At 39.7% G+C, this 16,036-nt stretch overlaps 1 protein-coding gene across 1 annotated transcript in view; it reads left to right on the top strand.

Annotated features, from left to right (window-relative positions):
• bmp6 (bone morphogenetic protein 6) overlaps positions 1-16,036 on the top strand; it is a 94,241-nt gene that overhangs the window by 42,602 nt on the left and 35,603 nt on the right. Inside the window, exon 2 of the mRNA XM_061965453.1 lies at positions 9,216-9,408. Within this exon, the coding sequence (XP_061821437.1) occupies positions 9,216-9,408 (193 nt within the window). The remainder of the gene's footprint in view (positions 1-9,215; positions 9,409-16,036) is intronic.

The raw sequence follows: 16,036 nt of genomic DNA, 5'->3' as shown, positions 1-16,036 counted from the left end.
AAAGATATAAACATCCTATTTGTCGGCATACCAGTGAGTGGAGGCATTGTACTGTCAGTGATTGTTTTAGTATGTTCATAGTTTGCATATATTTTTTTAGCACTTAGCTGCATAATGCTTAGTGTTTCACTCGAGCTAGATTTTTCACGCAGCTTTTGAAACTTGTAGTCCATCCTCCTTATATTCAGGCTCCAGTTGAAGCTGGTCCTCATTAAGTCTGCCATGATTTGTTCCGGTAATGCTTAAAATTAGCAAAATACGGTAAATATTACATGGTATTATGAATGTGCCTGTTATTTAAAATACATACATACTGTACATACATACATACAGCGTGTATAAACTTTGAAGGTTTTTGGATGTTTTTATAGGGTTTTTTAGGCACAATAGAGTACTCCGATTACCTGCATTGTTAGCCATCTATTGCTATAGCGTTTATTTACGATTTAGAATGCATAAAAAAAGAAAAACATGTGTTCTTGTCTTACGAAAAGATTGTGAATGGCAAAATTCCAAAAAAGTGCAGATCCCATTCAGATTTATTCTGTAAACATTTTTTTTTTTTAAATACTTTTTTACCTATTATTTGAAATAGCAATATTTAATTATTTTCTCATAGGACTTTTTCTTGTTTTTTTGAATAGTTTATATTTATAATTAGATCAATGAATACAATTAATTTAAGATTTTTTTTTTAACCTAAAATATACTAATTATATAGACTATAATTCCTATGAAATTCATATATTTTTCTAATGTTACATTTTACTCTTATTAGTAAGACTTTATTCTCGTAAATTTGTGAGTTTTTCTTCCAGAATATTATTGTTGTAAAAATGTCCTTTTTTTTCCCAAATTAAATCCTAACTCTTGGAAACTGTATTTTTCTTGCCTTCCCTAAAATTAGTGAGGTTTGTTTTTTTGCACTGTAACATCTTGTTCCTTACAAATATTTATTTTGTTTGTACTATTAAGACAGTGTTTTTCTTGCAGTATTATGACTTTGTCCCCTCTAAAATAGGCTATAGTTTGTTTTCTTATTACAATTTTTTACAGCTTGTTTCTGACTTATTTTTCTTGTAACTTTTCTCTCAACTGTATTTTTGTAAACATTTTTGCCCAAAATATTCCAACTTAATTCTTATAAAATTGTAATTATTACTAATAAAAACATTTCTTATAGTATAACTTTATTCTTACAAAATGATGACTTTTCTTCCCAAAATATTACAATTTAATTCTTGTAGAAAGTCCGACCTTTTTCTCGTAATAGTAAAACTATCCATTTTTACATTTTCAACTCATTTAATTTTGTAATGAGTACAGTATATAAAGATATAGTGATGTTCTTAATAGTCAATATTCTTAGATTATGTAAGTGTGAGCTGGAATCAGTGGAGATAAAAAGTGGTAATTATTAATCATTTGGCGGTGTTCGTTGTCTCAAGCACAGTGAAATGTGGTACGCCCACGCAGTAACTGGCCTATATACACTAGTGTGTGTGTGTGTGTGTGTGTGTGTGTGTGTGTGTGTGGCAGCATCTGCAGTGCAAGCAGATTTTACGTTCTTTATTTACACACACATTCACCCTAAAACCGTCCTTAATGATACACTGGGTCCTTCCTTTTTGGAGTCCCATCGTATTTACAAATCCAAACAATTGTGTGGCTAAGTGGCGTCTTCCACGCACCGTTTGACGTGTACGTAACAATTAGGAGTTGGCGCTGCATTGGGCGCGTAAATCCATCTTCGGTTGCCAGTCCGTCTGCACTTCCAGTCTGCGGTGGTGAAAGTGCGGCCTGTTCAACCTCAGTGAAAATGACCAACTTTGTGTGTGTGTGTGTGTGTGTATATGATTTGTTGTAATTTATTAGGTTGCACATTTTTGCAGGATTGAGCACATTTTTTGAGGTTTTGCTATTTCTGCCTCTTAGGTTATATCAGGCCATCAAAGTGTCTGCAGGCTCTTTGCTGTGGGAGGGAAATCGGCATGTGACACAGGAATCAATGGGTTGCCATACACGTTATTATGTAGCAAACATGTCTGTCAGGTTTTGCTTTTTTCATGCTGAAAGTTAGTGGTGCCACCCAGGAAAATCAAAAGCTTGCTGATAACAGGGCTTTATTTTACATGCATTATGAATTATGATTGTAGTCTTTGCAAAGTTTTCACACAGTTGATAAAATCCCACAGTTTAAAAACAACTATGAGGTTAATTTAGTGATAGGTCTCAACATGGGCAAAACATATCTTCTATCTACAACAGGTATGTCAAACTCATTTTAGGTCAGGGGCCGCATGGAGGAAAATCTGTGCACACGCGGGCCGGACTATTAAAATCCATCCATCCATCCATTTTCTACCGCTTGTCCCTTTCGGGGTTGCAGTTATATTATCCTCTCTCTCGACTCTTATTAAATAAACTTGTTAATAACAGCTTACTTCCATGCTCCATCTACATTTCTTAAAGTTTACTAATCCATTGTTTATTGGTATTGTTTAAAACAGGAGTTCTTAACCTTTTTGACCTACAGAGGGCCCACTTACAGTCGCGGTCAAAAGTTTACATACACTTGTAAAGAACATAATGTCATGTCATGGTTTTCAATAATTTCTATAACTCTTATTTTTTTGTGATAGAGTGATTGGAGCACATACTTGTTGGTCACAAAAAAACATTCATGAAGTTTGGTTCTTTTATGAATTTATTATGGGTTTACTGAAAATGTGACCAAATCTGCTGGGTCAAAAGTATACATACAGCAATGTTAATATTTCGTTAAATGTCCATTGGCAAGTTTCACTGCAATAAGGCGCTTTTGGTAGCCATCCACAAGCTTCTGGCAAGCTTCTTGTTGAATTTTTGACCACTCCTCTTGACAAAATTGGTGCAGTTCAGCTAAATTTGTTGGTTTTCTGACATGGACTTGTTTCTTCAGCATTGTCCACACGTTTAAGTCAGGACTTTGGGAAGGCCATTCTAAAACCTTAATTCTAGCCTGATTTAGCCATTCCTTTACCACGTTTGGCGTGTGTTTGGGGTCATTGTCCTGTTGGAACACCCAACTGCGCCCAAGACCCAACCTCCGGGCTGATGATTTTAGGTTGTCCTGAAGAATTTGGAGGTAATCCTCCTTTTTCATTGTCCCATTTAAAGCACCAGTTATATTGGCAGCAAAACAGGCCCAGAGCATAATACTACCACCACCATGCTTGACGGTGGGTGTGGTGTTCCTGGGATTAAAGGCCTCGCTTTTTCTCCTCCAAACATATTGCTGGGTATTGTGGCCAAACAACACAATTTTTGTTTCATCTGACATCACATGGACAAAGATAAGACCTTCTGGAGGAAAGTTCTGTTGTCAGATGAAACAAAAATTGAGCTGTTTGGCCACAATACCCAGCAATATGTTTGGAAGAGAAAATTTGAGGCCTTCAATCCCAGGAACACCACTCCTACCGTTATGCTCTGGGCCTGTTTTGCTGCCAATGGAACTGGTGCTTTACAGAGAGTAAATGGGACAATAAAAAAGGAGGATTACCTCCAAATTCTTCAGGACAACCTAAAATCATCAGCCCGGAGTTTGGGTCTTGGGCGCAGTTGGATGTTCCAACAGGACAATGACCCCAAACACACATCAAAAGTGGCAAAGGAATGCCTAAATCAGGCTAGAATTAAGGTTTTACAATGGCCTTCCCAAAGTCCTGACTTAAACCCCATTGAGAACATGTGGAAAATGCTGAAGAAACAAGTCCATGTCAGAAAACCAACACATTTAGCTGAACTGCACCAATTTTGTCAAGAGGAGTGGTCAAAAATTCAACCAGAAGGCTACCAAAAGCCCCTCATTGCAGTGAAACTTGCCAAGGGACATGCAACCAAATATTAACATTGCTGTATGTATACTTTTGACCCAGCAGATTTGGTCACATTTTCAGTAGACCCATAATAAATTCATAAAAGAACCAAACTTCATGAATGTTTTTGGTGACCAACAAGTATGTGCTTCAATCACTCTATCACAAAAAAATAAGAGTTGTAGAAATTATTGGAAACTCAAGACAGCCATGACATTATGTTCTTTACAAGTGTATGTAAAATTTTGATAGCGACAGTACATATTAACACTGAATTAGTAATCTTACTCTTGATTTTAAATATATTAATTACATTTAAAGTAAATACAGTGTCAGCCAGAGGTGATCTGTTTGTGGCCAGCAGTAATCGGCAATAGCAATCACATACTTTTTCACAAAAATCAGCAGATATTGATCGATCGGCACATACCTAATTTTGACAAAGATCATAGATTCAGTATCAGTGCCCGACAATAATACATTGTGGTCGTTTACGGTAACCATTTTTTATGACCTATTCTCTAATCTTTATTTTTATAGTTGTAATATTACAATTTATTTTTCCTAATACAGTTTAGAATTTCTTCATTGAAAAAAAAAACCCTTCATAATACTAACACTTTATACTTTAAATTGTTTTTTCCCTCTATTTTGAATACAATTAATCAAAGTAAATTCTTGTAAACTATTTCCCTTTTTTTCTTGTTAATTTTACTTTTTTCCGTGTAGTATTATGACCAAATTTTTTTTAAATTTCAGATTTTTGTTCTTTTTTTTAGTAAGTTATATTTTATAATAGTTAAGTTATAATTCATATTTGTTCGTAAAATACAGTAATACAACTTATTTTCTTGTAATATTAGGATTTCATTTTTTAGCATTTCCCCCCCTTTTTTTTACACACACTTTAGGCTTTTCTCATATTGTAAAACAATATATATATTTTCCCCTTGTAGCATTTGGAGTTTATCCTTGAAAACAGGAATTTTTTTTGGTCGTATTACAACTTTATTCTCATAAAATCACAACTTTTCATCTTTATATAGTTATTAAAGACTTAATTCCTATAAAATGGAGATTTTTTTCTTGCAGTGTTACGTAACTTTTTATAAATGTATTTGTCAGAGTTTGTAGGTGCCGAACCCCAAGATGCAGAGAAGGCGGAAGGCATTGTACGAGAAAACATGGTTTTAATGTTCAAAAATAAGAAAAGGAAAACACGAACCAGAGAAAGCTTAACGCACACAGGTAGGAACGACAATGATCCAGCAATGACTGGAGGAGAAGGCAGGTTTAAATAGTAGCTTGCTGATTGACACCAGGTGTGGCCAGGTGCCAATCAGCCACAGCTGAGGGGAAGCAGCACTCAGGGAGACACTCAGGAAATGAAGACAAAATAAAAGCGCTGACAGGAAACTAAGACAAACACAGAGAAAAAACTAAAACACAGTCAAACTGTCAGGGACAAGCATGACAGTAGCCCCCCTTCCTATAACGGATACCAGACGTTCTAGAACCCCCCCCCAAAAAAGTCCAAAGTCACGGGAGGGTGGAGGGAGGACAAGGAGGTGGGCCACCAGGCCAAGTGTCCCCGCAACCAGCGGGGAAGAGTTAGGTGGCGACGGCGAGTTGAACGCCGCCGCAATTGGCGAGGCGGCTCGACCGCCGGCATGGGAGGACCCACCGGAGACGATGGTGGTGGCGCCCTCTGCTGGCCCACCGGAGACGATGGTGGTGGCGCCCTCTGCTGGCCCACCGGAGACGATGGTGGCCCCGTGGATTGTAGACCCACCGGAGTGCATGGTGGCGCCCTCTGCTGCTGGCCCACCGGAGAGGAGGATGGTGGCGCCCACTGCTGCTGGCCCACCGGAGAGGAGGATGGTGGCGCCCTCTGCTGCTGGCCCACCGGAGAGGAGGATGGTGGCGCCCTCTGCTGCTGGCCCACCGGAGAGGAGGATGGTGGCGCCCTCTGCTGCTGGCCCACCAGAGAGGAGGATGGTGGTGCCGTAGGTTGTAGACCCACCGGAGTACATGGTGGCGTCTGCCAGCCCACCGGAGTGCATGGTGGCGTCTGCCGGCCCACCGGAGTGCATGGTGGCGTCTGCCGGCCCACCGGAGTGCATGGTGGCGTCTGCCGGCCCACCGGAGTGCATGGTGGCGTCCAGTGCCGGCCCAAGCCTCCATGGGGCCCTAAGCAAAATTTGATTTTGGGGCCCTCTATTTCTGCCAATAATATTGATTGTTGATCATTCACACACCTACTATAAACTCATTGCGGCTCTGGCAGTGTTGTTTACATTATCCTATTGTCAGCCTGGCATGTCTTTACAAATGACATGTCATTTATAAAGATATAGGGGTGGCCCAGTTAAGAACATAAATAATACCAATGAATGAACGAATGATGTCCAGAGTGCCACATATGGTTCCTAATCTTAAAATGTAGAAAACATTCAGCTACAAGAGTGGCCTGGGGTTGAACAGTCCAAGTGATAAAGCTTTGTATTTACAGTAAAAGTGTCATCTTGTCTCATCAGTCTTGTACATATTAGTCTTTAATTACTAGTTTACATTTTTAGTTAATTGTTCATATTTAATGTTTACTTTGTACAAAGAGAGCGCAGTCTACTGAAGTTAAATTCATCAATAGTTTTCCCCTTTGAAAGACGCAAGGCAAAATCCTTCCATTTCACCATGTTGCTACAATGATCTTCACTGTTTTCATGCTGTTTCAGCAGTGCACCTATGTTGACCCAATCCCGCTGTCCCTCGGCTGCCAGTTTTAAGGACTTTTTGGAAAATAATTTGCAGCAAAAGCAATAGACTGCATCTTTACTTCTTGAATAAGTCAGCCAGCTACGCTTGACTTTTTCCCCATTGACTAGCTGTCTGTAGGTATAATGATAATGAAAACTTCGGCCATCATGCCGTTTGGGGAATGAAAAGTTCTCCTTAATAGACAGTGGTCCTCTGATCACCTGCTCAGTCCTGTCTGAATCTGAGAGGAAAGATATGGCGTCACATTAGTGCCAAAAATCCAAGCGCATAAAAACTGTTATCGCGCGCTGATTCTCCACTTTGTGCGCGCGCGACACCCTTTTGCACGCGCGTGGTGTCTTTTTGCGCGGGCGCGGTGCCTTTCTGCGCGCGCGCGGTGCCTTTCTGCGCGCTCTCTGTGTACTCCTGGCATCTCTCCTCGCGCTGTCATTTTTTTTTGGCACTTTGGGGACAGGTATGCTTAGACAGCCCCTCCTTTCTGATTGGCTCTGAGCATTTTTCATATGACCAATCATTCTCCAGCGTAGCAACGTTGTAGCCATCTTACCTCGGACAGCTAGCCTCAATCATTACATTGATGTCAAAGCAAGTTATGGTAATTTAATTAGTACATGTACCAATTAAATTACCATAACTTGCTCGATTTTCAACCAATTTACAAACGGTTTGCCTTGTTACAAATCTTATTACATGTAGATATGACATAGGATGCTGCACCTGTTGAAATTACCTCTTTCGCTATAAAAAAAAAGACTTAATTGTGCAACATAGTTGTGTAGGGTCAGTGATAGTCAGTTCTCTGATTATTTTAAACTGTTTCAGAATACATTATTAAAAGGCTATTTTTAACATTTTAAAAACAAAATTCAAAGATTTCATTAATTTTATGGCTGAATCAAAAGAAATTCCATAAATTAGAAAACAAATGTTCAAGAAGAAGTGAAAACTTTGCGCCTATAACAATCTTGATACATATTGACGATGACCCGCCCTGCTATACTTCTGATTGGCTCTGAGCGTTTCGCCTGACCAATCAGAAAGAAGGGGCCGTCTAAGCATACCCGCCCCCAAAGTGCCAAAACGAAACATGCCAGCGCACAGACCGAGACGGCGCGCGCGCAAAAAGGCACCACACGCGCGCAAAAGGGTGTCGTGCGTGCGCACAAAGTGGAGAATCAGCGCGCGATAACAGTTTTTATGCGCTCGGATTTTTGGCACTAATGTGACGCCATAGCAGGCGGCAAATGTCACAGGTGCAGCAGAGGCAGCTTTACATTTAAAGAGAGGCAGGAAGAATCACTAAGCCTAGATCAGCAGCAGCACTCTGTTGACCTAAAATTGTGTTTTTGTACAATAATATATCTTTGATCATTTAGAAATCATCAGTCAGACTCGTACATGCAAAAAATTAAAAATAAGATTTTTTTGTTAATTGCTTTTGGGGGCCCCCTGGTGGCCGCGGGGCCCTAAGCAAGCGCTTAGTACGCTTATGCCTTGGGCCGGCTCTGGTGGCGTCTGCCGGCCCACCGGAGTGCATGGTGGCGTCTGCCGGCCCACCGGAGTGCATGGTGGCGTCTGCCGGCCCACCGGAGTGCATGGTGGCGTCTGCCGGCCCACCGGAGTGCATGGTGGCGTCTGCCGGCCCACCGGAGTGCATGGTGGCGTCTGCCGGCTCACTGGAGTGCATGGTGGCGCCGTAGGTTGCAGACCCACCGGAGATGATGGCGCCGTCTCTTGCAGACCCACTGGGGCGAGAAGTAGCTGTGCCTCCCCAGCTGCACTGCTACTCATAGCCCCTCCCCCAAGGGACGGATCCCAGACGTCCCCAGATAGGACCACAGACGACAGGGGTGGGTGGGAGAGGGCTTGAAAAGCGGCCGAACTTTTCTTCAGATTAGCCATTAAGTCCAAAGCTTTGTTAAGCCTCTCTGCCATGGACATCTCTGCGAGATTCGAATTTGGCTGGATCATTATGTCAGAGTTTGTAGGTGCCGAACCCCAAGATGCAGAGAAGGCGGAAGGCATTGTACGAGAAAACATGGTTTTAATGTTCAAAAATAAGAAAAGGAAAACACGAACCAGAAACCAGGAAGCAGGAACAGGATCCAGGGAAAGCTTAACGCACACAGGTAGCAACGACAGCATACAGCAAACAACGACACGACAGGTAGGAACGACAATGATCCAGCAATGACTGGAGGAGAAGGCAGGTTTAAATAGTAGCTGGCTGATTGACACCAGGTGTGGCCAGGTGCCAATCAGCCACAGCTGAGGGGAAGCAGCACTCAGGGAGACACTCAGGAAATGAAGACAAAATAAAAGCGCTGACAGGAAACTAAGACAAACACAGAGAAAAAACTAAAACACAGTCAAACTGTCAGGGACAAGCCTGACAGTATTACTTTTAAGGAACAAGATGAAAATAAAACTACATCTCAAATTTTTTTTTTAATTTTCTGAAATATATAATGAAGGGCATTTATTTGTGAAGGCAATGTATGCATTAAAGAAAGCCCACTTTAAGGAAAAAGTCCAATTGTATCATCCTGCTAACAGTGTTGTGTTTGTGTCCCACAGTGGAGCACGACCGGCAGCTCTCTGCACAGCGGCGCAACCACAAAGAGTTTAAGTTCAACCTGTCGCAGATCCCCGAGGGCGAGGCCGTGACGGCGGCCGAGTTCCGCCTGTACAAGGAGTGCGTGAGCCGAGCGTTCCGCAACGACACCTTCCTCCTCAGAGTCTACCAAGTGGTCAAGCAGCACTCGGACAGGTAGGCCACTGTGTCCTCTGTAAGGGGAGAAGGTTTTTGCAGAGGGCTGAGTCAACACTGAGGAGGTTTACAATGTCCAATGAAGCAAAAACACGCCTCACAGAAATAGCGGCGCTTCAAAATCCTCCTGTCCAAGCAGCTAATACATGACAAACATTTACATTGCATCCTAAAGCCTATGCAAACATCATGAGGTTTTAGAGCCATGTTTTAGTGGGAGCCAACGCTGACCGGGAGGTTTGCTCCAATGCATTGTTTTATCTTTTCTCGTCATAAGAAAACTTTTTTACTCTTTGACTCATGACTTTTCATCCCAAAATGTTAGACTCAGCACTTGAACATTTTGTAAATTTTCCCCTAATATAATAATTTTTTCTTCTAAAAGAAGACTTTATTATTAGAAATTTGTATAATAAATTAAAAATTTTAATTACATTCCCAAAATACAGTGGGTACAGAAAGACCCCTTTAAATGTTTCACTCTGTTTCATTGCAGCCATTTGCTAAAAATCAAAAAAGTTAATTTTATTAAACAGAAATGTTTGCAAATTTTTTTTAAATTTAAAAAACTCAAATCATATGTAGATAAGTATTCAGACCCTTTGCTCAATACTTGGTTGATGCACCTTTGGCAGAAAGTACAGCCTCAAGTCTTTTTGAATACGATGCCACAAGCTTGGCACACCTATCTTTGGGCAGTTTCGCGCATTCCTGTTTGCAGCACCTCTCAAGCTTCATCAGGTTGGATGGGAAGCATTGGTTTTCATCATATATATATATATATATATATATATATATATATATATATATATATATATATATATATATATATATATATATATATATATATATGTATGTACCGTATATGTATATGTATATATATAAATATGTGTGTGTGTATATACACACTATATTGCCAAAAGTATTTGGCCACCTGTCTTGACTCACATATGAACTTGAAGTGCCATCCCATTCCTAACCCATAGGGTTCAATGTGATGTCGGTCCACCTTTTGCAGCTATTACAGCTTCAACTCTTCTGGGAAGGCTGTCCACAAGGTTGCGGAGTGTGTTTATAGGAATTTTCGACCATTCTTCCAAAAGCGCATTGGTGAGGTCACACACTGATGTTGGTTGAGAAGGCCTGGCTCTCAGTCTCTGTTCTAATTCATCCCAAAGATGTTCTATCGGGTTCAGGTCAGGACTCTGTGCAGGCCAGTCAAGTTCATCCACACCAGACTCTGTCATCCATGTCTTTATAGACTTTGCTTTGTGCACTGTCACACAGTCATGTTGGAAGAGGAAGGGGCCCGCTCCAAACTGTTCTCACAAGGATGGGAGTATGGAATTGTCCAAAATGTTTTGGTATCCTGGAGCATTCAAAGCCCCTTTCACTGGAACTAAGGGGCCAAACCCAACTCCTGAAAAACAACCCCACACCATAATTCCTCCTTCACCAAATTTCACACTCGGCACAATGCAGTCCAAAATGTACCGTTCTCCTGGCAACCTCCAAACCCAGACTCGTCCATCAGATTGCCAGATGGAAAAGTGTGATTCATCACTCCAGAGAACGCGTCTCCACTGCTCTAGAGTCCAGTGGTGACGTGCTTTACACCACTGCATCTGACGCTTCGCATTGGACTTGGTGATGTATGGCTTAGATGCAGCTGTTCGGCCATGGAAACCCATTCCATGAAGCTCTCTGCGTACTGTACGTGGGCTAATTGAAAGGTCACATGAAGTTTGGAGCTCTGTAGCAACTGACTGTGGAGAACGTCGGCGACCTCTTTGCACTATGCACTTCAGCATCCGCTGACCCCTGTCTGTTATGGCCTACCGCTTCGTGGCTGAGTTGCTGTTGTTCCCAAACTCTTTCATTTTCTTATAATAAAGCCGACAGTTGACTTTGGAATATTTAGGAGCGAGGACATTTCACGACTGGATTTGTTGCACAGGTGAAATCCTATGACAGTTCCACGCTGGAAATCACTGAGCTCCTGAGAGCAGCCCATTCTTTCACAAATGTTTGTAGAAACAGTCTCCATGCCTAAGTGCTTGATTTTATACACCTGTGGCCGGGCCAAGTGATTAGGACACCTGATTCTGATCATTTGGATGGGTGGACAAATACTTTTGGCAATATAGTGTATATATATATATTAAAAAAATATATATATATATACTTATATATGCACATATATATATATATATGTACATATATATATATATATATACATATATATATATATATATATATATATATGTACATATATATATATATATATATATTTAATATATATATATATATATATATATATATATATATATACTGTATATATATATATATATATATATATATATATATATATATATATATATATATATATATATATACTACCGTTCAAAAGTTTGGGGTCACATTGAAATTTCCTTATTTTTTAAGGAAAAGCACTGTACTTTTCAATGAAGATAACTTTAAACTAGTCTTAACTTTAAAGAAATACACTCTATACATTGCTAATGTGGTAAATGACTATTCTAGCTGCAAATGTCTGGTTTTTGGTGCAATATCTACATAGGTGTATAGAGGCCCATTTCCAGCAACTATCACTCCAGTGTTCTAATGGTACAATGTGTTTGCTCATTGGCTCAGAAGGCTAATTGATGATTAGAAAACCCTTGTGCAATCATGTTCACACATCTGAAAACAGTTTAGCTCGTTACAGAAGCTACAAAACTGACCTTCCTTTGAGCAGATTGAGTTTCTGGAGCATCACATTTGTGGGGTCAATTAAACGCTCAAAATGGCCAGAAAAAGAGAACTTTCATCTGAAACTTGACAGTCTATTCTTGTTCTTAGAAATGAAGGCTATTCCATGCGAGAAATTGCTAAGAAATTGAAGATTTCCTACAACGGTGTGTACTACTCCCTTCAGAGGACAGCACAAACAGGCTCTAACCAGAGTAGAAAAAGAAGTGGGAGGCCGCGTTGCACAACTGAGCAAGAAGATAAGTACATTAGAGTCTCTAGTTTGAGAAACAGACGCCTCACAGGTCCCCAACTGGCATCTTCATTAAATAGTACCCGCAAAACACCAGTGTCAACATCTACAGTGAAGAGGCGGCTGCGGGATTCTGGGCTTCATGGCAGAGTGGCAAAGAAAAAGCCATATCTGAGATTGGCCAATAAAAGAAAAAGATTAAGATGGGCAAAAGAACACAAACATTGGACAGAGGAAGACTGGAAAAAAGTGTTGTGGACGGATGAATCAAAGTTTGAGGTGTTTGGATCACAAAGAAGAACGTTTGTGAGACGCAGAACAACTGAAAAGATGCTGGAAGAATGCCTGACGCCATCTGTTAAGCATGGTGGAGGTAATGTGATGGTCTGGGGTTGCTTTGGTGCTGGTAAGGTGGGAGATTTGTACAGGGTAAATGGGATTCTGAATAAGGAAGGCTATCACTCCATTTTGCAACGCCATGCCATACCCAGTGGACAGCGCTTGATTGGAGCCAATTTCATCCTACAACAGGACAATGACCCAAAACACACCTCCAAATTGTGCAAGAACTATTTTGAGAAGAAGCAGGCAGCTGGTAATGGTAATGGAGTGGCCAGCGCAGTCACCAGATCTGAACCCCATTGAGCTGTTGTGGGAGCAGCTTGACCGTATGGTACGCAAGAAGTGCCCATCCAACCAATCCAACTTGTGGGAGCTGCTTCTAGAAGCATGGGGTGCAATTTCTCCAGATTACCTCAACAAATTAACAGCGAGAATGCCAAAGTTCTGCAATGCTGTAATTGCTGCAAATGGAGGATTCTTTGACGAAAGCAAAGTTTGATGTAAAAAAAAAATCTTATTTCAAATACAAATCATTATTTCTAATCTTGTCAATGTCTTGACTCTATTTTCTATTCATTTCACAACGTATGGTGGTGAATAAGTGTGACTTTTCATGGAAAACACAAAATTGTTTGGGTGACCCCAAACTTTTGAACGGTAGTTGTGTGTGTATATATATATATATATATATATATATATATATATATACACGTATAACACACATTTAATGATTTTATTGTTATAAAATCATTAAATGGTGAGCTTTCTTTATTTAACAATATTACTTATGATATGATGCAATATGTCGTAAAATTAAGTATTTTTTCTCCTCACACTTAAACTTTATTTTAATAAAATCAGAACCGTTCTTTTTTTTTTTTTAATCAAATCAGGTCTTTTCTTGCAATATTTAGACAGTTTTTTTGGTTTTCTTCTTGTATTCATGCATGCTATTTTTCCTCTATTATTACAACTTATTTCTCATCCTACTGAAGTCCCTTATTTTGCAGCTGTATAGCCAGCGTCCTCACTAGTCCAAACAGTTTGGGTGTGGTCTCAAGCGCTCTGAGGCTCAAAGTGATCCAGAATGGATTGAAAAGATCTAAGAAGTCCATCTTAAAGATGCTTCCAATGCATATTTGTCCTTTCTGTCCAAAGGCTTGAAGGCTATTAGGAGCTACAGTACTTATTTTCTGCATTCCTTCATCCTTACAATGGCTGCTTTGTACACGTAAAGCCTTTTATTTTCACACTTACATGGTAGATTAAAGGGCCAGTCGAGCTCTGTATTATTTTAGGAACATATTTTTTCTTTTTAACCATAGCTTTAAATGAGCCTGTTGGCCACACTCAAGGAAAAAAATAAAATTGCAAGAAAGGGTTTAAGAAAATTATGAATTAGCACAAACCTAACAATTGTGTTAAAAAAAAAAACACAGCTTATGCGCTCATATTTAATACAAGACACATCATTTAATTACAATTACATTGCACAAAAGAAATAGTCAGAACAAGTCCAGATAAAACTGGCAATAATCTAAATCTTAACATTTTGCAATCATCGAATCAGCAGGGAGCTTATTACCTTGTGAAAATGCAGACAGGTGTTTTGGCTAACAGCAGGCGAGGAATGTGAGACGGTACAGTGCCAAATATGTGGTGTCCAATGAGCTCGGGGCAAACGTTGGTGCTCGAAGTTATGCCAGTTAGTCACACTTTGACACACTGACTTCTTCAACAAAACACTTCTGAAGAATATAAAGAAGAAACTTGACCTTTAACCTTAAAGGGGAAATGCACCTTTTGGAATTTTGCTTATCGTTCACAATCATTTTGAGAGACAAGAACACACTTGTCTTTTTTAAATTTTTTTTAGGATTTTAAAGATGATGAAAACACTTGCAAGATATGGCTAATCAGAGTCACTGTTGTAGCCTTCAAAGCCCTCTAAAACAACTTTAAAACCCTCCATCAACATTTTATAAACATACTGCAAGTCTATATATAATGTAGTAACAGACACGTTCATAACAATATGTTATATGTACAATATTTACCATATTTTGGTCATTTTAAGCACTGCCGGAACTAATTTCCTTGGTGCATTGATTTCTGTTTCCATAGCAGCTCACTTCTTACTTTCGACAACAAATGTGTGTTCCTACTACCGGAAAAAAACATGTGTGTTCTAATCATGGCAGACTTGGTCAAAGACAACAAAGACTACTATTTTTGGACAAATGAGGATTCACAACCATCTTTTTGAACCTGAATGTATGGAGGATGAACTGCTGGTTATAGAAGCGAGCACGAACAGAGGGTGAAACATTGGAGCAGATGAAAGCCGAGAGAGTGAGGTCAGCGTGAATTTGACACTGTACATGTGGAACTTGGAGCCAAGCTATTTCGACATAAATGGATTGCTTACCCAAAATCAACTGGAAATGTCCCCAGCCAGCTGGACTAAATGAACAACTGTCCATCGAGTGAGTCATTATACTGTTGATCATGATACATGCAGCACGTCATGCGTGATATTACAACTACAGTACATACACTGTCTGGCTAGCTGTGTACAAACAAAACATGAAATGTGGGCTAATACTTTACAAATACTGTAATATAAATTGTTCATGTTTTTCAGTCAGTACAGATTGTTGTCCTATCCTACTATTAACTCAAATGTGACTTGGGTGCTAACGTAGAAGCTAGCTTATCTGTTGCCGAAGCTATCTCATGGCTAATACCATAGCACGCTGATGTGTTAGTACGCTAGAAAAAAGTTATTCGGTGTTCTCTCTTACAAAAACAATGTTGCTACAGTTTGGTTATTATACTGGTTACAAAACGTAAATTAAGTATTGTTGACGATTTTTAAATGCATTTTTAAAGGTATTTAGAGAATGGATTGCTCCCATTAGCTTCATTGCTAGCCACCAAGAACGAGCTGATTTTTACATGTTAGATGGCAAAAAAAACACAAAACAAACCGTTTGTCTTCTGGTCTCTCATGACTGTGAAGGAAAGAAAAAAAGTGCAGTTCCCCTTTAATATTGCACTACACGGGACAAGCAGTAGAACATGGATGGATGGATGTATTAAAGCCATGCAGTGCTGTTCAAAACCCACATGTTTGTTGGCCTTACAGCATATTAAAACAAATTAAAAATGATTGCCTGCATCCAAATATAATAAAGAAAGATTAGGAACACAGAATTCTTTATTTTGTATTTTTTTCCCTGTATTTTGAAAAATAAAACACTTTTCAAAATATTGAAACTC

The sequence above is a fragment of the Nerophis lumbriciformis genome, linkage group LG07 (genome assembly GCF_033978685.3).
Source record: "Nerophis lumbriciformis linkage group LG07, RoL_Nlum_v2.1, whole genome shotgun sequence".
In the NCBI taxonomy this organism is placed as follows: Eukaryota; Metazoa; Chordata; class Actinopteri; order Syngnathiformes; family Syngnathidae; genus Nerophis; species Nerophis lumbriciformis.
The sequence above is the reverse complement of the archived record's forward strand: the minus strand, read 5'-3'. Positions and strand labels throughout refer to the sequence as shown.